Source organism: Phyllopteryx taeniolatus, chromosome 5 (genome assembly GCF_024500385.1).
Source record: "Phyllopteryx taeniolatus isolate TA_2022b chromosome 5, UOR_Ptae_1.2, whole genome shotgun sequence".
Lineage (NCBI taxonomy): Eukaryota > Metazoa > Chordata > Actinopteri > Syngnathiformes > Syngnathidae > Phyllopteryx > Phyllopteryx taeniolatus.
The window spans coordinates 4193562-4217103 of record NC_084506.1 but is presented as its reverse complement, the minus strand read 5'-3'; the positions used below and the strand labels follow the sequence as shown (position 1 = coordinate 4217103).

General features: G+C 44.8%; 1 protein-coding gene and 1 non-coding gene across 6 annotated transcripts; both read left to right on the top strand.

The window, feature by feature from the left end:
* The first annotated feature begins 4744 nt into the window (after nt 1-4744).
* On the top strand, nt 4745-4827 carry trnal-cag (transfer RNA leucine (anticodon CAG)). Its single transcript has one exon. It is a non-coding gene; the product is annotated as a tRNA-Leu (tRNA).
* A 2783-nt stretch (nt 4828-7610) lies between these two features.
* On the top strand, nt 7611-21094 carry zgc:56622 (uncharacterized protein LOC326033 homolog). Of its 5 annotated transcripts, none has more exons than XR_009788762.1 (11): nt 7611-7870; nt 12500-12676; nt 13099-13215; nt 13529-13606; nt 13916-14032; nt 14107-14219; nt 14452-14533; nt 14606-14689; nt 15118-16376; nt 16474-17762; nt 20564-20646. XR_009788762.1 is itself a non-coding variant. In XM_061775252.1 (10 exons), exons 1-10 carry the CDS (start codon nt 7781-7783, stop codon nt 20893-20895), a joined length of 960 nt encoding a protein of 319 aa, XP_061631236.1. In that variant the 5' UTR covers nt 7614-7780; the 3' UTR covers nt 20896-21094. The 5 variants fall into 5 exon arrangements, 2 of the variants coding, with proteins under 2 accessions (XP_061631237.1, XP_061631236.1); XR_009788761.1 differs by having other exon boundaries at nt 15118-17395; nt 17488-17762; XR_009788760.1 differs by having other exon boundaries at nt 15118-17762.
* The last annotated feature ends 2448 nt before the right edge of the window (nt 21095-23542 follow it).

Below are 23542 nucleotides of genomic sequence, written 5' to 3'. Positions count from 1 at the left end.
TATCATGTGTGCCAATGGGCCTCCACCTCTGACGGCTGGACCTCCTCCACCACGGACGGCTGGGCCTCCTCCACCACCGACGGCTGGGCTTCCACCACCACCACCGACGGCTGGGCTTCCACCACCACCACTGACGGCTGGGCCTCCACCACCACCACCGACGGCTGGGCCTCCACCACCACCACCACCGACGGCTGGGCCTCCTCCAGCACCACCGACGGCTGGGCCTCCACCACCACCACCACCGACGGCTGGGCCTCCACCACCACCACCACCGACGGCTGGGCCTCCACCACCACCACCACCGACGGCTGGGCCTCTACCACCACCACCACCGACGGCTGGGCCTCCACCACCACCGACGGCTGGGCCTCCACCACCACCACCACCACCGACGGCTGGGCCTCCACCACCACCACCACCACCGACGGCTGGGCCTCCACCACCACCACCACCGACGGCTGGGCCTCCACCACCACCGACGGCTGGGCCTCCACCACCACCACCGACGGCTGATGCGGAAGCTGGCAGCGTAAAGCTATATGCAAACATTGCCAATAAAAGAAACAGGGGGCTGCCAAACCCCGCAATACTAAAGCACCGGAAATGGAGGGCGTTCCAAACCGTTAATAACTCTAAATTAATATGGGACTCAACACGTAAACCAAAAGGAATTCTTTGTGCACACTTAAATATACGAAGCATTTTAACGAAAAGTGATCAGGTCAATCACCTTCTCACTGACTCAAATATTGACTTCCTCTGCCTATCTGAGACATGGCTCCATGAATCTTCGCCCTCAGCAATACTATCTGTACCTGGTTATAAAATGTTTAGAAACGACAGACAGGGTTCTAAGGGAGGAGGTGTTATGATTTATGCCAAGGACACTTTTAATTGTAATGAAATACATGTTACAGATGAGAATGGATTAGAATTTCTTGGACTAACTGTTTCTTTGTCACAGCAAATGTCTTTTATTCTTGTAGTTATTTATAGGCCTCCCTCATCAAATGCCGCTTTCTATGAAAAGCTGGAAATGTTACTGAAACAACTCAATCTTGCAAAAGAGGTGATAATAATGGGTTACCTAAATGTTAATTGGGAAGTTAACAAAGTTAGGAAAAAATTGAAAAGGGTTATGGATGATATGGATATGACTCAGGTTAATAATGGCCCTACGAGAATTACAAACTCCACCCGAACTCAGATTGATCTAGCCTTTACTAATAGGCCAGAAAGGATCTTGAAGCCATACAATATGCTCACAGGATTGTCTGATCACAATCTTATAATGGTTTCTAGAAAATTAAATAAAAAGCGCTTCAAACCCTTGGCCACCACTGAATCCAATAGGATACCAAAACATGAACAACAAAATTTCCAAGATTCCATCCAAGAAGTAAACTGGGATGTATTACTCGCTGGTAAAAATTTAGATGAGGATTGTTCTAAATTTGCCAACAAAATACAAGAAATTATTATACAATTTACACGGATAATTAAACTAAAAGCTAGAAAGAATGGCCTGCCTTGGTTAAACACATTTATTCTGAAACTGATGAAAGAACGCGATCATTCCTTGAAGTTGTCGGTCAAATCAGGATACAATAGACAGCACTTTATCTCACTGAGAAATATGGTAGTGAAAGAAATAAGAAAATCTAAAGCTGACTTTTTCATTACTGCTCTGAATAGTGCGAAGGGAAATTCAAAAATAACCTGGAATTATATTAAAAAACTATTGGGTGATACACAAAATAACAAAACAAAACTAATGCAAATTCAATTAAATGGAAACATCCTGACGGAACCTCAAGTGATGGCTGATGCTTTTAACAACTACTTCATTGAATCTGTGTCAGAAATCTCTTCTAAGTTTGCAGTAAAACAAATGAAGGAATACCCTGCATTGTCTACAACGCAGTTCTTTACTATTACAAATATTACTGAGACCAAAGTTATCGATTTAATTCATTCACTCAAACCATCTCAGGCAAAGGATGTTTTTGGAATGGACACGAGCATGCTCAAAGATCTAGGTTCAACTCTTGCTCCTCCTATTGGCTCAATCATTAATCTTTCAATCTCATCTGGTCACTTTCCAAAGGCCTGGAAATCTGCTATTGTTACCCCTGTCTTTAAATCCGGTGACTCAACTTCTCTGAATAACTACCGACCTATAAGCATTCTTCCGGCCATTTCCAAAGTTGCAGAAAAATGGGTGTCAGAGCAGATTGTCCATTATTTAAACAGCAGCTCCCCCTCTCTCCACGCCATGCAGTTTGGTTTCAGATCCAAGCATTCCACTGAAATGGCTACATGCCTCTTCATTGAGAAAATAAAATCTTCTCTCGACAAGGGTGGAGTTGTAGGGGCGGTGTTCTTGGACCTCAGGAAAGCTTTTGATACAGTAAATCACTCTGTTCTTCTTACCAAGCGCTCAAAATTTAACTTCTCTCGCAAAGCTGTGAGCTGGATTGAATCATATCTGCATGACCGAACACAATCTGTATCAGTTAACAACTGCAGATCAGAGTCTCTTAGGCTAACATCTGGAGTCCCTCAGGGATCAATATAGGGCCACCTTTTATTTAGTCTTTATATCAACGATTTGCCCACTGTTTGCTCTGAAGCAGAGTGCGTAATGTATGCAGACGACACAGTTTTCTTTGTTCATGGTCGCTCCAAAGATACTGTTGCTGCTAAACTCACTAATACAATGTCCTGTGTCACAACTTGGTTGCAGGAGTGCTGTCTACAGCTAAACGTTTCTAAAACTGTAGGCATGTATTTCACTAAAACAAATAGAGTATCACCTGACCCCGACATACTTGTTAATGGAGAAAAAATGCAAATTGTCAGCCAATACAAATATCTTGGGTTAATAATAGATTCACAGCTTTCCTTTAAAGCCCATATTGACAAATTGTGTAAAAATATTAAATTAAACCTCGCAAATTTTCGTGCAATTCGGAATGAAATGTCAACTGAAGCTACAAAAATTTACCTGCATTCGATGATTCTTAGTCACTTTAACTATTGCATAACCAGTTGGTCCCAGGCTGGTCAGAATGCAAAAAAACCATTGGAAGTTTTGTACAAACAAGTAATTAAAGTGATGGATAAAAAACCAAGGCACTATCATCACTGTGCAATTTTAAAAAAATACAGTCTTTTAAACTGGGACCGTCTTCACATATTTGCAGATTTAAATTTGATTTATAAAGTACTGCATGATTTGGCCCCAGCTCCTCTGGCTGAGTTCATCAGCCAAAGAAACAGCTCTGAGCGTGTCACTCGAGGCTCTGTCAGAGGTGACTGTCTCATTCCTCTGCGCAGGAGCACTTTCAGTAAGTCAGCCTGGTCAGTGAGGAGCGCTGGTGAGTGGAACTCAGTACCTGAGGAGGTTAAACTGCTTACAACATACAAGGCCTTCACAAAAAAACTGAAAATGTGGCTAGTTAACACCTATAGCTGCCAACACTAAAAGACAAGTATGTTATGTTGTCTTTTTGTTATGATCAAAAAAATTATGGTTTTATTCTCTCTTAATAGTATAGTTTGATTATGTATCCTGTATTATATTGTCTTGTAGATGTATTTTACTGCTTTTTTACATCATGGCCAGGGGACTACAGATGAAAACTAGCCTTCTGGCTAATTCTGGCTTTTTTAACCATGTGTACTTCATGTGTTTTATGAAATTGCATTGTCCCCTTTCAAAAATAAACTGATAAACTGATAAACCCTACCAGGGGCGTGAAGCCCCAGACAACTTAGCTCCTAGGATCATTGGGACACACAAACCCCTCCACCGCAATAAGGTGACGGCTTCCAGGAGGGAATGTCACCGATTCTGTTCATAACTTTTATGGACAGAATTTCGAGGTGTAGAGGGGATCCGGTTTGGTGGCCTCAGTATTGCATCTCTGCTTTTTGCAGATGATGTGGTTCTGTTGGCTTCATCAAGCCGTGATCTCCAACTCTCACTGGAGCAGTTCGCAGCCGAGTGTAAAGCGGCTGGGATGAGAATCAGCACCTCCAAATCTGAGACCGTGGTCCTCAGTCGGAAAAGGGCGGCGTTCCCTCTCTGGGTCAGGGATGAGATCCTGCCCCACGTGGAGGAGTTCAAGTGTCTTGGGGTCTTGTTCACGAGTGAGGGAAGAATGGAACGGGAGATTGACAGGCGGATCGGTGCAGCATCTGCAGTGATGCAGACTTTGTATCGGTCCTTTGTGGTAATGAAGGAGCTAAGCTGAAAAGCTAAGCTCTCAATTTACCGGTGGATCTATGTTCCTACCCTCAACTATGGTCACGAGCTGTGGGTCGTGACTGAAAGAACAAGATCCCGGATACAAGCGGCCGAAATGAGTTTCCTCCGCAGGGTGTCTGGGCTCTCCCTTAGAGATAGGGTGAGAAGCTCGGTCATCCGGTAGGATCTCAGAGGAGAGCCGCTGCTCCTCCACATCGAGAGGTGGCTGGGGCATCGGATTCCCTGGTGAGGAGTTCCGGGCACGTCCCACTGGGAGAAAACCCAGGAGACGACCCAGGACACGCTGGAGAGACTGGCCTGGGAACGCCTCGGGATCCTCCTGGAAGAGCTGGATGAAGTGACTGGGGAGAGGGAAGTCTGGGCGGCTCTGCTAAAGCTGCTGTCCCCGCGACCCGACCTTGGATAAGCGGTAGAAAATGGATGGATGGATGGATGGATATTTTTATATTTATATGTATATACAGAACTGTCAGGATGGCCGAGCGGTCCGAGGCTCTGCATTCAGGTTGCAGTCTCTATGGAGGCGTGGGTTCAAAATCCCACTCCTGACAGTGTCTAAAGACAATGTGTCCATCCCCGGCCCCGCCTGTGTGGAGTTTGCATGTTCTTCCCGTGCCTGCGTGGGTTTTCTCCGGGCACTCCGGTTTCCTCCTACATCCCAAAAACATGCATGCTAGGTTAATTGACGACTCTAAATTGCCCGTAGGTGTGAATGTGAGTGCAAATGGTTGTTGTCATGAACGGAACAGAGGATAGGACCCAAAAATGCATGACTCCAAAACAAATGGACAGTTTCCAAAAAGAGAGGTTGAATAGGCGGGCATAGGTCGGTACACAGGCAGGCAATCCAAGAAAGGCAACAGTATCCAAAAACATGAGGCAAAGAGGCAAGGTCGATAATCGGAACAGGGTCAAATGTTACTGTGAGTCTGTGACGTGGAAACAAGGAATGCTGGAACGCGACGACAAGGTACAACGAACTGGCAACGAGACGGAATGAGACACGAGGTTACATACAATAGGTAATTAGGGTGAACGAGGCACAGGTGGTGAAGATGCTCACAGGAGCAGGTGTGTGTGAAACAGGGGGGAAGACAAAACCCGGAACACACACCCATGACAGTACCCCCCCCCCCCCCCCCACCCTTAACAGCCGGCCCCAGACGGCCCTGGGGCCCCTGGATGCGCAACGTGGAAGTCCCGAATGAGCGAATCATCCGTGATAAATGCAGATGGCACCCATGAACGTTCCTCAGGCCCATAGCCCTCCCAGTCCACCAGATATTGAAACCCCCTCCCCCTCCGACGAGACGACAACAGCCGCTTCACAGAGAAGACAGGGCCTCCATCCACAAACCGGGGGGGAGGAGGGGGCCTGGAAGGCGGGACCAGAGGGGACTCCCGGGCTGGCTTGAGTAGGCTGACGTGAAAAGCAGGGTGGACCCGCATTGACCTTGGGAGCCTCAGCTTCAGGGTGACAGGGTTGATGATCTTTGTGATGGGGAAGGGCCCCACGAACCTGGGAGCGAGCTTCTTGGACTCCACCCGGAGTGGAATATGTTTGGTCCAGAGCCAAACTCGCTGACCCACTTTGTAGTTCGGGGCCGGTGTCCTCCGACGGTCAGCAGCGGCTTTGTAGGACCGCCCCTGGCGCAGCAGCATATGGCGGGCTCGCTCCCAGGTCCTCCTGCAGCGTCTCACCAAGGTCAATGCCGCTGGAACTGTGGACACTCTCATCGCTCTCGCCGTAAAAATCGACAAGAGGCTTTTGGATCGCGAGCTGGATGGAGATCGGCGGAGGGCTGCGTCACCGCGCACTTGGAGGACGAGCCTCGGTGACCAGCCAAACCAAGGCAGATCCCCTGGTTCCGGTCTCAACCCACTGACTAGCGTCCCCACGGAGGAACCCATGCAACTGGGCAGGTTCCGTCTCTCCCCTGAGGAACGTCAACGCCGGCTGAGGGAAGGGCGGTGCTTCTACTGCGGTCAGTTGGGTCATTCCGTGAGCAACTGTCACGTCAAAGTTGCCGATGCCGGTAGCAAGGGCACGGGAGAGGTGAGTCTGAATTTCATTAAGGAAGACCCTACACGGGTTCTTCCGAAAGTGACACTATGCTCTCCTGATCAAGAAATTCATACACCTGTATTAATTGACTCTGGTTCTGACGCTAACTTACTTAACTCCCTCCTTGTTAGACGTATGCACCTTAGAAACTTTGAAATAAAACGCCACCGCAACAACTATGCTCCAGACGGCAGTTTTATGGGCAAGATCACTCACCGCACCCAAACACTCACATTGACATTTCCTAATTCTCACTCGGAACGCATTAGTTTTCATGTTTTTGACTCCATGAATCATGACCTTATCTTAGGGAACCCATGGTTGAAATTACATAACCCCCACATTGAGTGGTCCTCTGGGCAGGTTATGTCATGGGGCAGCAATTGCGCCCGGAACTGTTTCAAGCCGCCATGTGATGTTCAGGGCTATGTTTCTAAGGACAATCCACAGACCCCATCTGGGGATCCTGATTTATCTCAAGTGCACACCTGTTACCAGGATATTAAAGATGTCTTTTCCAAGTCCAATGATGTCCTGCGTGACATGTTGAATGTTAATGTTTTTGTCTATTTGGACGACATTTTGATACCCTGAAAACCAAAACCAAAGGGTTTCACTCTCATCGCTCTCGCAGGTGTGTGTGAAACAGGGGGGGAGACAAAACCCGGAACACACACTCATGACAGTTGTTTGTTTGTATGTGCCCTGCGATTGGCTGGCAACCAGTTCAGGGTGTACCCCGCCTCCTGCCCGATGATAGCTGGGATAGGCTCCAGCACGCCCGCGACCCTAGTGAGGATAAGCGGTACAGAAAATGGATGGATGGATGGATGGATGGATATACAGTATATTATAAAGATTTAGGTGTTTGTAATGGTTGCTTATGTTTGATGTAGTTGATCTTCTTTTCTTCTTATTAAAATCCAAGATACTGCTCTTACTGATATAATCACTTGTATTATTGTCAATGTACTGTATAAAGGGATAAGGACATGTATATATTAATATTTCTGACATATTGTTATTATATTGTCATATTATTATAGCGCAATATTGATGTTCTATGGGATTATAAGGAAGTAGAGCTCGGGGTAGGAGTCGATAAGTTTTGTTTTCTTTGTGCTACTCCTTTTTGAACATAGAAATTTCCTTTTTTTTGGTTCAAATCCTGTTAGTAATTCAGAGTGAAGAGTAACCTTTGTAATGTGCTGAAACACACACTGAGTGTATGCATGGTATTGTGCAATTATTAACTCTGCAGATAAGGCAGATAAAGTATATTGTATAATGTTGAGCTGTAGCAAAGAGGTTTGCTAAACAAAAAGTGAAGTGACGTCGGCCAAGAAAGCAGAAGGATATAGCCTCAGCAGTAGCAACAAGAAAGAAGGCAGCTTTTGACTGTAGTGTACAGTATGTGGAGCCATACAACTGCCAGTTAAATGACCTACAGAGAAGAATCACAAGTGTCCAGGTTTATAGAGCTGAATGATGGTTCAGAAATGCCACTGTTGGGTCTGGGGACATGGAAGGTAACCTTAACTTGCGCTCAACAGAAAGCATGCGCATTTGTCATTGCCTTGCTTTCTCGGTGCATGTGTTATTTGTATCAAAACATTTGCTGAATTATTTTCTTTCCTTCGCGTATAGATTGTGTGCATGTCTGCATACACTGTTGTGAGATGGACATTTGTGAGCTGTACCAAGAGTTGGACATTTTACACGATACCCTTCATTTTGCCTTATTTATACTGTACTGGTTAATTGAAGACTCTCATTTGCCTGTAGGTGTGAATGTGAGTGCAAATGGTTGTTTATCTATATGTGCCCTGCAATCGGCTGGTGTCCAGTTCAGGGGTGTACCCTGCCTATCGCGGGATAGGCTCCAGCACGTCCGCGACCCTAGTGAGGATAAGCGGTACAGAAAATGAATGGATGGCTACTATAATAGACTTTAAATGTCCCATTCCATCAAAATCACCAATTTTCTACTTTTTTATGCATAACATAGGTCAAAATGAGTCTGTGGCATGGTTTAAGTTTGACATACAGTATATGTCGATTGAATGCAAAAGGCAATAAACTGCATAAGGCTTGCAAAACAGGTGGATTTGGAATAGCTGTCGTTGTGACATAATTTCTGCAATTAATAATCAAGTACTTGTCCACTTCACTTTGGTACCCATCCACTCAACTCAGACTATAAAGTATACAGGATGTTGCATTTTGTAACCAGTGTTGCCGGTAACGCGTTACTAAGTAACGCATACAAATATATATAAATATATTTAAAGTATAATTTTTGGGTGTTTTTGAAGTTAATACTTCACTATATTTGTAATTTATATTGTAACTGTGGATGAAATTGTGAAGCTTGTGGTCACAAAATGTGAGCGAGCGATGAACGTCATGCACTGGTTATGTTTAAGTGAATGAGTCCAAGAGGATTTTGCACGCCCTTGTCTTAGTTCTGGCAGCGTGCAAGTCCTCAAGGGTGGGTAGGGGGGTACGACAATCCTTTCAGCAGTTTTGATTGTCCGTTGCAGTCGGAGTTTGTCCTTTTTTGTAGCAGCACCAAACCAGACTGTGATGGAAGAACACAGGACTGATTCGATGACCGCTGTGTAGAACTGTCTCAGCAGCTCCGGTGGCAGGCCGTGCTTTCTCAGAAGCCGCAGGAAGTACATCCTCTGCTGGGCCTTTTTGAGGACGGAGTTGATGTTGGTCGCCCACTTCAGGTCCTGAGAGATTGTAATTCCCAGGAACTTGAAGGTCTCGACGGTTGACACAAGGCAGCTGGACAACGTGAGGGGCAGCTGTGGCGAAGGATGCCTCCTGAAGTCCACGATCATCTCTACAGTCTTGATCGTGTTCAGCTCCAGGTTGTGACGGCCGCACCACAGCTCCAGCCACTCCGCTTCCTGTCGATATGCAGACTCGTCACCGTCCTTGATGAGGCCGATGACAGTGGTGTCATCTGCAAACTTCAGGAGTTTGACAGTCGGGTTCGCTGAGGTGCAGTCGTTCGTGTAGAGAGAGAACAGCGGAGAGAGGACACAACCTTGGGGCGCCCCAGTGCTGATACTGCGTGTGGATGAGGTGGCCTCCCCCAGCCTGACCTGCTGTGTCCTGCCCGTCAGAAAGCTCTAAATCCACTGGCAGATGGCAGGTGAGACGCTGAGCTGGAGAAGCTTGGATGAAAGGAGTTCAGGGATGATGGTGTTGAACGCTGAGCTGAAGTCCACGAACAGGATCCTCGCGTAGGTCCCTGCACTGTCGAGGTGTTCTAGGATGAAGTGCAGTCCCATGTTGACTGCATCATCCGCAGATCTGTTCGCTTGGTAGGCAAACTGCAGGGGGTCCAGCAGGGGACCTGTGACACTCTTGAGGTGGTCCAGCACCAGACGTTCAAAGGACTTCATGACCACAGATGTCAAAGCGACAGCCCTGTAGTCATTCAGACCCGAGATTGCAGGTTTCTTGGGGACTGGAATGATGGTGGAGCGTTTGAAACAGAGATTGTGGCTGTGGTAAAATCCATGTGCGGTATGCCTTAAGCTTCCTGCCTCTCTCCGGATTCACCCCACCTTCCATGTTTCCCTGATAAAACCGGTTTCTTCCAGTCCTCTAGGTGTTGTAGGTGTCGATGTAGGTGTTGTGCGGGCATTGCATTTTGTTTTATTTGGATTTTTCCCATTTCATTTTATGTAGTTTTCATCTCATTATATTTGATTTCATTGTTTTTATCCTGGCGGCACGGTGGACGACTGGATAGTACATCCGCCTCACAGTTCTGAGGACCGGAGTTCAAATCAAGCCCCGCCTGTGTGGAGTTTGCATGTTCTCCCCGTGCCTGCGTGGGTTTTCTCCAGGCACTCCGGTTTCCTCCCACATCCCAAAAACATGCATGGTGGGTTGATTGAGGACTCTAAATTGCCCGTAGGTGTGAATGCATGCGCGAATGGTTGTTTGTTTATATGTACCCTGCGATTGGCTGGCGACCAGTTCAGGGTGTATCCTACCTCTTGCCCGAAGATAGCTGGGATAGGCTCCAGCATGCCCGCGACCCGAGTGACGATAAGCGGTACAGAAAATGGATGGATGGATTGAATTGGATCAATAGTCAAGTCAAGTTTATTTGAACAGCCCTTAATTACAGGTTAGTTCTCAAAGGGCTTCACAGGCCCACAGTTGACAAAGCTTGATGACATCCCCTGAACTAAACCCCCCAATTAGGCAAGTGGGAAAAAAAACATTTGGGGAGAAGGGAAGAAACCTTGAGAAGGGACCGCAGATGGAGGGATCCCCCTTTCAGGATGACCAGATTGCAATGGAAGTCCAGTGGGCAATATTTATCACATAGTATGTGGGTAAACAGGCATGCGTGTATTTTAACTGAATGCCAAAGATGCTGTACAATGTTCATTAAAATGGCATGAGTCCATTTGAAGAGAAAAGGTATCCGCCCTTTGGGAAAGTGGGTCTGCCTCAGGACCTGGCTCGGTCAGTCGGAGCAGAATCCTGTATGCGAGAGGGTCGCCAGACGGGTATCAGCCTTAGCCTTGTTTTTATTTCAGTAAACTGTCGTCCCATGCCTACAGAAGACCTCAAGTTTTGTTGCACGCCATTTGAGCTCCAGCTTCCAATAGTATGTCAGTAGCACTGCGGAACATCCATGTGCTGCTTTGTAAACTTCAAACTGGACAGAAGTGGCTTCCTTTGTGGTGTCCTCCAATTACATCCATTCTTGTTTAATGTTTTACCTGTCCTGGATTTGTCAGCAGAGTTTTTAGCATGTGCCAACAATTTCTGTCTTGAACAGATGACAGGATTTTTTATCACCTCATTGTGCATTCAGCCCTGTGCTCTTGCAGTCAGAGCCGCTCCTCGAGTAGCAACTGTGCTGAACTTTGTCCATTTATAGACAATCTGTCTTACCATTGACTGATAAACATCAAAGATTTTCGAGATACTTTTGTGACCTTCACCTTCATCCAAGTTAACAATTCTTAATCAAAGGTGTTCTTTTGTGCGAGACATGGTTCACATTGGGCACTGCTTCTTTACAATAGAAAAGTCAAAACTTCTTTTTTTTCAGTCAATCAATCATTCAATCATTTTCCACAGGGTTCACATGCATTTTCATGCAACTGTATACCTACTGTATATCAGTGGCATGCATTGCATTTTGGACACGGGCCTTCAGTGGGGGCTTAAGTGTCCAAAGCCAAATCTTAATTACACCACTATCACGGCACAAAATAATGTAGTAAAATGCAATGTAATTATGCATAGAGAGAGCGAGTCAATTAATCTTATTTGAATAATAATCATTTGCTCCTCCTATAGTTGTTTTGGGTAGTCAGAGCTACCTGTAGCTAGCAGTCACAACTAGCAAGTTGTTGCTGATCTAGTAGTGAAGCGAATAAACCCTTGTTGAAACATACCATATGCACTGTCCTCACAATGGCCATTTTTTATTGAAAAGTCACGCTTTGATATTAATTTTTAATCATATCCAATATTCATCCGTCTTTAAGGCACCTGTGCGAATTCCAATGAATCTCATTGAGTTCAAGGCAGGACACTCTGTGTGATGAGTTCGTTGTGATCAACTAATCAGAGGATGGGAAAATTCAGCCACGACTCTGCACCAGATTGAAGGCAAAGAGTGATGTGAAAGTGGTGAATCTGACACTCGATTGGTCAAGAAATATACCCATTGTTTATAATGTCTTTATAGTGTGTGCTGCGCCAGTGGTCGAGATTCTGAAGCCCCCGGGCAGATTACATTGACATGGCAACACATAGAAGCTGAAATCTGATTGGACAAAAAAAATCCAATACAGACAATTGGAAGCTGACTATGCCCCTTGGATGTTGTGGACACCAAGCTCAAATGTGTTGTCACCTTTCGTTCGGATTGATGAAGAAGTTGAGACTTAAGACTATCATAGACCTAATACCTCAACTGCATGTATAAATGTTTAATAGGGCATTCAGCAACAAAAGAAATAATCGTGTATAAACCTGTAATATACTGTAGGAATATTTTATACTCAAGGCATACTTCTTGATCTGCAACTACATTAAATGTGGAGTTTATTCCAATACTGGTGGAAGAAAATTTAAAATAATGCTGACTTTAAATATACTTGCAGCCCTCCGATCTTCCCCATACCTCACTTCAGGGTGCAGTAGAAGCTGCCATTGCTGCTGGGTATCGCCACATTGACACTGCCTTCTGTTATGGCAATGACGTGGAGATTGGCAAGGCTGTCCGCTCAAAGATACAGCAGGGCATCATCAGACGCCAAGACATGTTTATTGTCAGTAAGGTGGGTGGCCTGTGAATGGATGTGCTGGAGCAGCGCCAATGTGTAAACTAATATTTACCTTTTTCGCCATTTTGGAGTTAATTAAACATTTTAAATACTAACGCCATAATTAGTAAGATCACTTGATGTATTTTTTTTTTTTCAATATCACTATTCATTTTATATTATGAATATGCAGAATATATATATATATATATATATATATATATATATATATATATATATATATATATATATATATATATATATATTATTATTATTTTTTTTTAATTTAATATTTTTTTTTTTTTGGTGTATACTTTAAAGCAGTATGAGCAAATGGCATGTATGTTTATATTTTAAATACATTTTAAGTTAAGCCTTTTAAGTGTTTATTTTCCTCACTTTTAATGTTAATCCTTCTGTCTGGCACTTTTCCTTAGTTGTGGTGTACCCATTATAAACCAGAAGACATCCCACTGTGCCTCAATAAATCCTTGACAGACCTCCAGCTGGATTACCTGGATCTCTACCTCATGCATATCCCTTTTGGACTCAAGGTAGTTATTAATGAGACCAATTTTTGTCATGCAAAATCTCAGAATATCTTTTGCCTGAGGCTACAATTTAAAGCAGAATATGAATAGATGTGTATTGTGTAATATTAGGAAAAAAGATCGAACATGCCTATCAACACTTTCTGAGTTAACAGAATAGATTAACTATTAACTACTGTATGTAATAAGGGGCATCAAAACAGATAACTGTGAATTTAACTGAAATTTGAGCGATTGTTGGAAATGAGGAAAAGGGTAAAGCTACTGTATTGTGAACATTAAATGTAAATGGAAATTCCCTGTAATTTCTCCGTAGAAAATGGGTGAGGAACATTTCCAAAGGAAGGATGGGCACATTGAAACTTCAGAAATTGACTGTAGAGATGTATGGCGGGTAAGAACACTTTGCTATTTGCCTGCATGTACACTGCACGTGCCTTTTCCCAACATTTAAAATATCAAAGGAAATATTTAATGGCGCAATGCTTTTTTTTTTTTTTTTTTTTCTGAAAAATTGAGACGTTCTGTTTACAATCAATATACAGTACGCGTGTACTGTATATGTTTAGAATAGGCCAACCAGACAAGTCCTGCTACAAAGTATTTTCATACGTCGTACTTAGTACAAGTCAAGTCAAGTAGGAATGCAAAATAAAACATTTGTTTCTCATCAAAACCTTTCCTGAATTTGTCCTGTTTTTAGGGAATGGAAGCACTGCAAGCTTCAGGTAAAGTAAGGAGCATCGGTGTATCCAACTTCAATATTATGCAGTTGAAGAGACTTCTTCCTTTTTGCAAAGTACCTCCTGTAGTCAATCAGGTACATCAGGAATGGCTATATTTTAGTGGACTTTCAATGAGCTATATTGAATCCGTTTATTTCTGTTGAGCTAGGTGGAGTTACATCCACACCTGACACAGCCTGAGCTGATTGAGTTCTGTAAATCCAGGAAAATTGCCATGACAGCTCACAACCCATTTGGCTCACCTGCAAGATCACCACCATTGTAAGGCATCATTTTAAGTCTTGGACATAGACTGATGAATAAAATCGTGTTCAAAGGCTTTACAGCTGGTCCCATAAAAAATGCTTGTGATGATTGAAAACTTAGTACACCCAACAAAAAGTCTCCTTCAGTTTACTGTGCGAAGAAATGGCTTCTCAGGACACCTGCCTTCATTGTTATACAAAGAGAACTGTTTACTTTTCTGTTGTTCTTTTAATCTTATTAAATACAGAAAAGACAACGATCCACATCAACTCCGAGATGACCTATTAATTGCAGATATAGCAAGGAAATACAAACGCAGCCCTGCACAGGTCAGCTTGGTGTATAATATTTTTATGGGAATGTATGATAAAATTTTGATGTAACCATGTTATTTTCCACAGGTATTGCTGAGGTACCATGTACAGCAAGGTATTGCAGTCATCCCGAATAGTCACAAGTCCCACCATATTCTTGAAAACACAAAGGTATAGCACATGTAAAGATGAAACAATATGAACATTTCATATCACAATTATCATGACCAAAGTCATCACGATTGTTGGTGTTGTTGCAATATTACAAAAGAAAACATACTCAAACAAAAGACATCACAGATGTGCTCCAAAAACAACCATATGTACTTCTTGACATTAGAAATAGTAAACAGCAATAGCAAATAGTAAACAGCTTCTAAGTCAACATCCTTGCCGCTAACCGACGGGAACAAAGAGAGTTAAAATGCAGGAGTATTCCGCATTTATAGGACTGCCGATGCCAAGGGCGTTACAGAACCAGTCGATTCACCCTTGTTTGTATCCTTAAAAGGCTAAATCTAGCAGGATAACTATCAAAACATGGACTACCTTAAAAGGGCAAGAGACCTTACATCCACTTCCCTATGCATCTATTTCAGCGCACAGTGTTTCCTGTGTTACTATGGAGACGACTTTCAGTTTTAAGGAACTTGTCGCCCAACACTTACCCCTCTCAGCTCCAGAGGACAGCTCAAATGATGAACTTTTTAAACAGTACATGCATGTGTAACATTTACTCATTATTCCGTTCATGACAAACCTTTTTGAACTGTCCATTTGAATTGGAGTCGTGCATTTTGGGTCCTGTCCTTTGTTCCGTTCCTGACAGAACAAACTGGCCATAACATGGACCCAGCAGACTCAGACCCGGTGGGCAAAGCTCTTCAAGCGCAGGGTCAACGCATCTCGAAGAGGATGAGCAGTTTGCTGCACTCCACCTTCATCTAAAGGGACTGTCAGAGCATCAGGACACTATGATGAGACAGGTGGCCTCACAGTTTGAAGTTCTAATGAATATGGTTCATAAGAAGGAACCAGCTGGCACAGCACCCGATGCCGCCACTGTACCATCGTTTCCAATCAGTCACCATGCCGCCACCTGCCACCTCCGCTGCTGTCTGACCACGGCTCTCTCGACCGGAGAGGTTCTCTGGAGATTCTGGGAATATTAAGCTGTTCATCACTCAGTACGAACTCCACTTTGAGCTGCAGGCAGCCTCCTTCCCCACCGAGCGGGAAAAGATCGTTTTTGTCATTTCCCACCTGACTGGCCATGCGGAGGCGTGGGCTACTGCTGAATGGAGCCACAATTCCGCCGCGTGTCATTCGTGGGCTTCTTTTGTAAAGACTATGGAGCAAGTTTTTCAGTATTCCACACCAGATCGTGAGGCAGCTTGCTCCCTTGTCACCTTACAATAAGGCAAGCGCAGGGTGTCAGATTACGCGATTGAGTTTTGCATTCTAGCAGCTGAGAGTCAGTGGAATAACAGGGCACTACACGATGCATTCTTTCAAGGACTATCCCCCGCCGTCAAAGATCATTTGGTCCCACTCGACCTGCCGACCGACTTGGGGACAATCATCGCTCTCGCCATAAAGATCGACAAAAGGCTTTTGGATAGCTGGATAGAGATCAGCGGAACCAGCCAAACCGAGGCAGATCCCCTGGTACCAGACTCAATCCACTGGCTAGCGTCACCACGGATGAACCCATGCAACTGGGCAGGTTCCGTCTCTCCCCTGAGGAACATCAACGCCGGCTGAGGGAAGGGCGGTGCTTCACTGCGGGCAGTTGGGTCATTCCGTGAGCAACTGTCATGTCAAAGTTGCCAGTGCCGGTAACAAGGGCACGGGAGCGGTGAGTCTAAATATCATATAAGGAAGACCTTATGACTGTGCAGTTGACTTGCTGCCTGGAACCACACCTCAATGGGGGAGGTTGTTCTCTCTTTCAGCGCCAGAACACAAGGCTATGAAGGAGTATGTCGAAGAATCACTGGCAGGCGGGATCATTTGCCCATCTTCATCCCCTGCGGGAGCAGGATTTTTCTTTGTGGACAAGAAGGACAAGACCCTGCGACCCTGTATCGATTACCAGGGTCGCAATGAAATAACTGTGAAAAACAGGTACCCTCTTCCTCTCATCTCCACCGCCTTTGAGTTCCTGGAGGGAGCCAAGGTTTTCACCAAACTGGACTTAAGAAATCCGTATCATCTAGTCAGGATAAGGGAGGGGGGTGAATGGAAAACAGCATTCAACACACCAACGGGACATTATGAGTATTTGGTGATGCCTTTTGGACTCACTAACGCTCCAGCTGTTTTCCAAAACTTTGTCAATGATGTCTTGCGTGACATGTTGAATGTGTATATTTTTGTATATTTGGACGATATTTTGATATTCTCCCTCGATGAGGAGACTCACATTATTCCGCTCTGTGTTGCAGCGGTTACTGCAGAATTAACTATATGTCAAGGCTGAGAAATGTAAGTTCCACAAGACGTCCATTTCTTTTCTGGGTTTCGTGCTGGCTCAAGGTGAAGTCAAAATGGGCCCTTGCAAAGTTGATGCGGTGACTAATTGGCCCACTCCCACGTCACGCAAGGATGTACAAAGGTTCTTAGGGTTCACAAATTTCTACAGAAAGCTCATTAGAAATTTCAGTTCAATAGCCTCACCTTTGCATGATCTTACCTCGCCACACAGACCCTTTGTGTGTAACCCGGTTTGTCAGTCAGCTTTACAGAAACTAAAATCGAGCTTTACCTCCGGTCCCGTCCTCACTTTGCCAGATCCCAAACAGCAGTTTGTTGTGGAAGTTGATGTGTCTGATGCCGGAATAGGAGCAGTGCTCTCCCAGAAATGTCTCAAGGATGGTAAGTCACATCCTTGTGCTTATCTTTCTAAAAAACTGACTCCAGCCGAGAGAAATTATGACATAGGTGACCGTGAACTGCTGGCTGTCAAGGTGGCTTTGGTGGAGTGGAGGCACTGGCTAGAAGACTCCGACTCCGACTCAGACTCCGTTTTTAGTATGGACAGATCACCCACTACCCGCCCATGAGTGTGGCAGGTGCCCCCACCCCAAACCAGGCAGGGAAGAGAACCACACAGCAGTCCCCACAGCCCGCAGGGGACCGCCCGGCTCCCCCACGGGAAGAGGAAGAGGCGACCGCCGCGGGATGCAAGGAACGGAGAGAAGAGGAGGAACCAGGCCCGAGGAGCGACAGGGGGGCCTGTAAGGTGACGTATTGATCTTGCCCATACCCAGTTCAAAGATTCATTAAGCCACAGTTCACGGATCACATTTTTGTAATCCGTTATTGTGGTTTTTAAATATCGTGCCCTACTTGTGCTACCTACTGGACGATGAGATGAGATTCTGTCATTGATGTTATGACATGGTAGTGACGTTGACATAGAGCACCAAGGTTCCAAAAGCAGAGGTTGAGGGACTTATGAATGTATCGGAGGCAGGTCGAGTCTGTTGGAGCTCCTTTAACCTGTACCTTTTCCTGACTCTCTCTCTGAAGGTCCATAGAGTGTCCCTGGCATCATTTGTTCCTTGCTGGAGAGGGTACAATTCTTTTCTTTGACTGTGATGTCATGGAAGTCACATATGGTATCATCATGGATGCAGGAAGGTTTCCAGGGTTCCTTGTCGTTTGGAATGCAGATTCGGGTCAAGCAGTCCCAACAGGGTACATGCTCACACAGGTATCCTCCACATCGAGAGGAGCCAGATCTGATTCGGATGCCTCCCGGACGCCTCCCTGGTGAGGTGTTCCGGGCACGTCTCACCGGGACGAGACCCCGGGAACGACCCAGGACACGCTGGAGAGACTACATCCTTTGGCTGGCCTGGGAACGCCTCGGGATCCCCCCGAAAGAGCTGGATGAAGTGGCTGGGGAGAGGGAAGTCTGGGCATCCCTGCTAAAGCTACTACCCCCGCGACCCGACCTCGGATAAGCGGTAGAAAATGGATGGATGGATGGCAACTTGGCTTGCCACTGAGAAAATAAGTGACATGGGACAGGAAGGATATGAATTGTTTGTAATCAATAGGGAGAACAGAAGGTAGGGGGAATTGCAATATACTGTACTGTATGTGTCACTGACGGTGTAGTGCTACACTTGCCTGACTTTGGTTCAGGCAGCGTGGGTTCGGTTCCCACTCAGTGACTGTGTGAATGTGAGTGGTTGTCCGTGTTGCCCTGTGACTGACTGGCGACCAGTTCAGGGTGTAGTTCGCCTTTCGCTCGAGGTCAGCTGGGATAGGCTCCAGCATGCCGTGAGGAATAAGCGGTTAAGGAAATGGATGGATGGACGGATGGATGTACTGTATGTGGATAAAGCTCTTTGATGTAGTAGGGTTGAATGCCTAACAAACACTGTAGATGATGGAATATTTAACCCTTGAAATACATTTCAGTAAAGCATCAAATGTAATTGTAAGATGCGTAGACTGAACAGCAGAATCATGCCTTGACTTATTTAATGAAAAACTAGCGGACATGCTCAGCAACTCAAATGGTAAAAAAAATGCAAATACTGTGTGGGGATTTTAATGTTGATTTATTAAATCCAAATAGACATGGAAAAACAACTGACTTTATCAATACAATGTATTCACTCAAAATCTCACGATACATGGCCCCATTCATTCTGTCCTTTACACGGATCAGTCATCCTGGTCCCTTTGCAGAAAAACAGCCCCAAAACATGATGTTTCCATCCCCATGCTTCCCAGTAGGTATGGTGTTCTTTGGATGCAACTTAGCATTCTTTCTCCTCCAAACGCGATAAGTTGAGTTTTTACCAAAAGGTTCTATTTTGGTTTCATCTGACCATATGACATTTTCCCAATCCTCTTCTGGAACATCCAAATGCTCTCTAGCAAACTTCAGACGGGCGTGGACATGTACTGGCTTAAGCAGGGGGACAAGTTTGAGTCCCTGGCAGCGTAGTGTGTTACTGATGGTAGCCTTTGTTACTTTGGTCCCAGCTCTCTGCAGGTCATTCACTAGGTCCCCCCGTGTGGTTCTGGGATTTTTGCTCATCGTTCTTGTGATTATTTTGACCCCAAGGGGTGAGACCTTGCGTGGAGCCCCAGATCGAGGGAGATTATCAGTGGTCTTGTTTGTCTTCCATTTTCTAATAATTGCTCCCACAGTTGATTTCTTCACACCAAGCTGCTTACCTATTGTAGATTCAGGCTTCCCACCCTGGTGCCGGTCTACAATGTTGTTTCTGGTATCCTTTGACAGCTCTTTGGTCTTGGCCATATTGGAGTTTGAAGTGTGTCTGTTTGAGGTTGTGGACAGGAGACTTTTATACTGGTAACGAGTTCAAACAGGTGCCATGAATACAGGTAACGAGTGGAAGACAGAGGAGCCTCTTAAAGAAGAAGTTACAGGTCTGAAATCTTACTTGTTTTGTAGGTGAGCAAATACTTATTTTCCACCATAATTTGCTAATAAATTATTTAAAAATCAGACAATGTGATTTTCTGGATTTTTTAATTCTGATTTTGTCTCTCATAGGTGAGGTATACCTATGATAAAAATTACAGACCTCTCTCATCTTTTTAAGTGGGAGAACTTGCACAATTGGTGGCTGATACTTTTACTACTTTTACTAATACTTTTTTGCACCACTGTGTGTGTGTGTGTGTGTGTGTGTGTGTGTGTGTGTGTGTGCGTCTGTGTGTGTGTGTGCGTTCGTGCGTGTGTGTGTCGAACCCCGATCCTCAGAACCGTGAGGCAGATGTGCTGCTGGAAGCCACACATACAAAATATCAAAAGAAAATTGTCAAAAACCATTGGCATACTTTACAAAACCAAGGATGTCCTGAACAAGAAATCATTGTCCACATTATACTGCTCATTGTTATTGCCATAACTGACTTATGGTGTGGAGATATGGGGTAACACCGACAAAAGAAACGCTCAACCTGTTTTCAAACTACAAAAAAGAACAATAAGAATCATCAATTGTATGTACTCGTATTAAAATCTTGCCATACTGGTGGTGTTATGTGCAGATTTTTGACTTCAGTCTCAGAGAAGAAGACATGACAGCACTGAGAGGATTGGAACGAGGGTTGAGGGGCCTCAAACTTGAGGAGTAAGTCCACAGCATAATCATAATTACACAGGCTTAAGATCTACATAAATACATATCGGTACCACGTGAACTTTTTTTTTTTTTTTTTCAAATGCATTTATAGCTAAGAATTCAATGTCAAAATGAACCCAAAATATCAGGGGAATCTTATTGTAAAAAGGTTATTGGTTACTCTGGTTTTCATATGGTGCAATTATGCTTTTGTTATTGTTGTTTTACCTGTCTTTCAGAAACAAGACTAAGCCCTAATCCCGAATAAAGCTTAAACCCCAATTTTACTGGTGGAGAAGTCGTCGAGACTGCCGAGACTGATTAGTCGCGGCGACTCTGGGACCCGGGAAACACCTGAAAGATGTCTGGGAGACTTCTCCAGACAACATGACAACCAATTGACCCGGAGGTCGCTGATGTAGCCTTATATACACTATATAAATTCTTCAAAACAATATATGATGTATATTATGTGTGTTTGTGTGTATATGTGTTTGTGTGTGCTCCGCGCTTAGCCACCACAGCGTGGACACCAGGATAGTCTTCTGATGAGGAAAACGCTTTAACCTCCATAAAATCAAAAATATTTGGGCGATCAGAGGTTGAAGTGGGCATATGTAGAGATGTGCACATTAGTTTTTTGTTTTGTTTTGTTTTTTTACATGAGGCTACATAAAGGTTTTTCTCTATAGGGAGCATATAGAGGAGTTCTCCAATTAAATTGAACATGTTCGATTCGGTCATGGTCCGGGGTCGCTTGTGCTACATGGTGATGCAACAATGGAAAAAGAGGGAAGGGGGAGGGGGAGGTTTTGGCCGGAGCTGAGCGCCGTAGCTGACGAGATGTTAGCCAGGAGGAGCGACAGAGAGAAGAAGGGATGTTGAGGCTTTTTGTGCCAACTGAGGCGGGGGGGAAACACCACACCCATCGACCCGGGTCCATCCATCCATCCATTTTCTGAGCCGCTTCTCCTCACTAGGGTCGCGGGCGTGCTGGAGCCTATCCCAGCTGTCATCGGGCAGGAGGCGGGGTACAACCTGAACTGGTTGCCAGCCAATCGCAGGGAACATAGAAACAAACAACCATTCGCACTCACAGTCATGCCTACGGGCAATTTAGAGTCTCCAATTAATGCATGTTTTTGGGATGTGGGAGGAAACCGGAGTGCCCGGAGAAAACCCACGCAGGCACGGGGAGAACATGCAAACTCCACACAGGCGGGGACGGGGATTGAACCCTGCACCTCAGAACTGTGAGGCTGACGCTCTAACCAGTCGTCCACCGTCCCGCTATCGACCCGGGTTTCCATGTTAAATTTTGTTCTACAAACCCAATTTCAATGAAGTTGGGATGTTGTGTTAAATAAAAACAGAATACAATGATTTGCAAATCATGTTCAACCTATATTTAATTGAATACACTTCAAAGACAAGATATTTAATGTTCAAACTGATAAACTTTATTGTTTTTAGCAAATAATCATTAACTTAGAATTGTATGGCTGCAACACGCTCCAAAAAAGCTGGGACAGGTGGCAAAAAAAACTGAGAAAGTTGAGGAATGCTCATCAAACACCTGTTTGGAATGTCCCACATGTGAACAGGCTAATTGGGAACAGGTGAGTGCCATGATTGGGTATAAAAGGAGCTTCCCTGAATTGCTCAGTCATTCACAAGCAAAGATGGGGCGAGGTTCACCTCTTTGTGAACAAGTGCGTGAGAAAATAGTCGAACAGTTTAAGGACAATGTTCCTCAATGTACAATTGCAAGGTCCATAATATCATCAAAAGGTCCATAATATCATCAAAAGGTTCAGAGAATGTGGAGAAATAACTGCATGTAAGCGGCAAGGCCGAAAACCAACATTGTGTAAAGGATATCACCACATGGGCTCAGAAACACTTCAGAAAACTGTATGTCAGTAAATACAGTTTGGTGCTACATCCGTAAGTGCAACTTGGAACTCTTATTATGCAAAGCAAAAGCCATTTATCAACAACACCCAGAAACGCCGCCGGCTTCTCTGGGCCCGAGCTCATCTAAGATGGACTGACGCAAAGTGGAAAAGTGTTCTGTGGCCCGACGAGTCTACATTTCAAATTGTTTTTGGAAATTCTGGACGTTGTGTCCTCCGGGCCAAAGAGGAAATGGGGCTGTGTTAGTGCCAATGGCATGGGTAACTTACACATCTGTGAAGGCACCATTAATGCTGAAAGGTACATACAGGTTTTGGAGAAACATATGCTGCCATCCAAGCAACATCTTTTTCATGGACGCTTATTTCAGCCAGACAATGCCAAACCACATTCTGCACGTGTTACAACAGCGTGGCTTTGTAGTAAAAGAATGCGGGTACTAGACTGGCCTGCCAGCAGTCCAGACCTATCTCCCATTGAAAATGTGTGGCGCATTATGAAGCGTAAAATACGACAACGGAGACCCCGGACTGTTGAACAGCTGAAGCTGTACATGAAGCAAGAATGGGAATGAATTCCACCTACAAAGCTTCAACAACATTTTACGGGTAATTCATAGAGACACAATGTTTATCTATTTCCAATATTTGTTTTTGACTTCATTATGTAAGCTCGTTCAAATGTCCAAATCGATCACAGTCGTGTCTTATTCATTGAATAAATCGATGAAATATGTTATTTTTGATTGAAGACTCTAAATTGCCCCGGAGGTGTGAATGTGAGTGTGCACGGTTGTTTGTTTGTATGTGCCCTTCGATTGGCTGGCGACCAGTTCAGGGTGTACACCGCCTCCCGCCCGAAGATAGCTGGGATGGGATCCGGCGCACCCGCGACCCGCGTGAGGAGAAGCCGTCATGAAAATGGATGGATGGATAATTTGTTACACATTTGTAACCCTGGTATGTCTAATTTGTAGACGGTCCCCAAC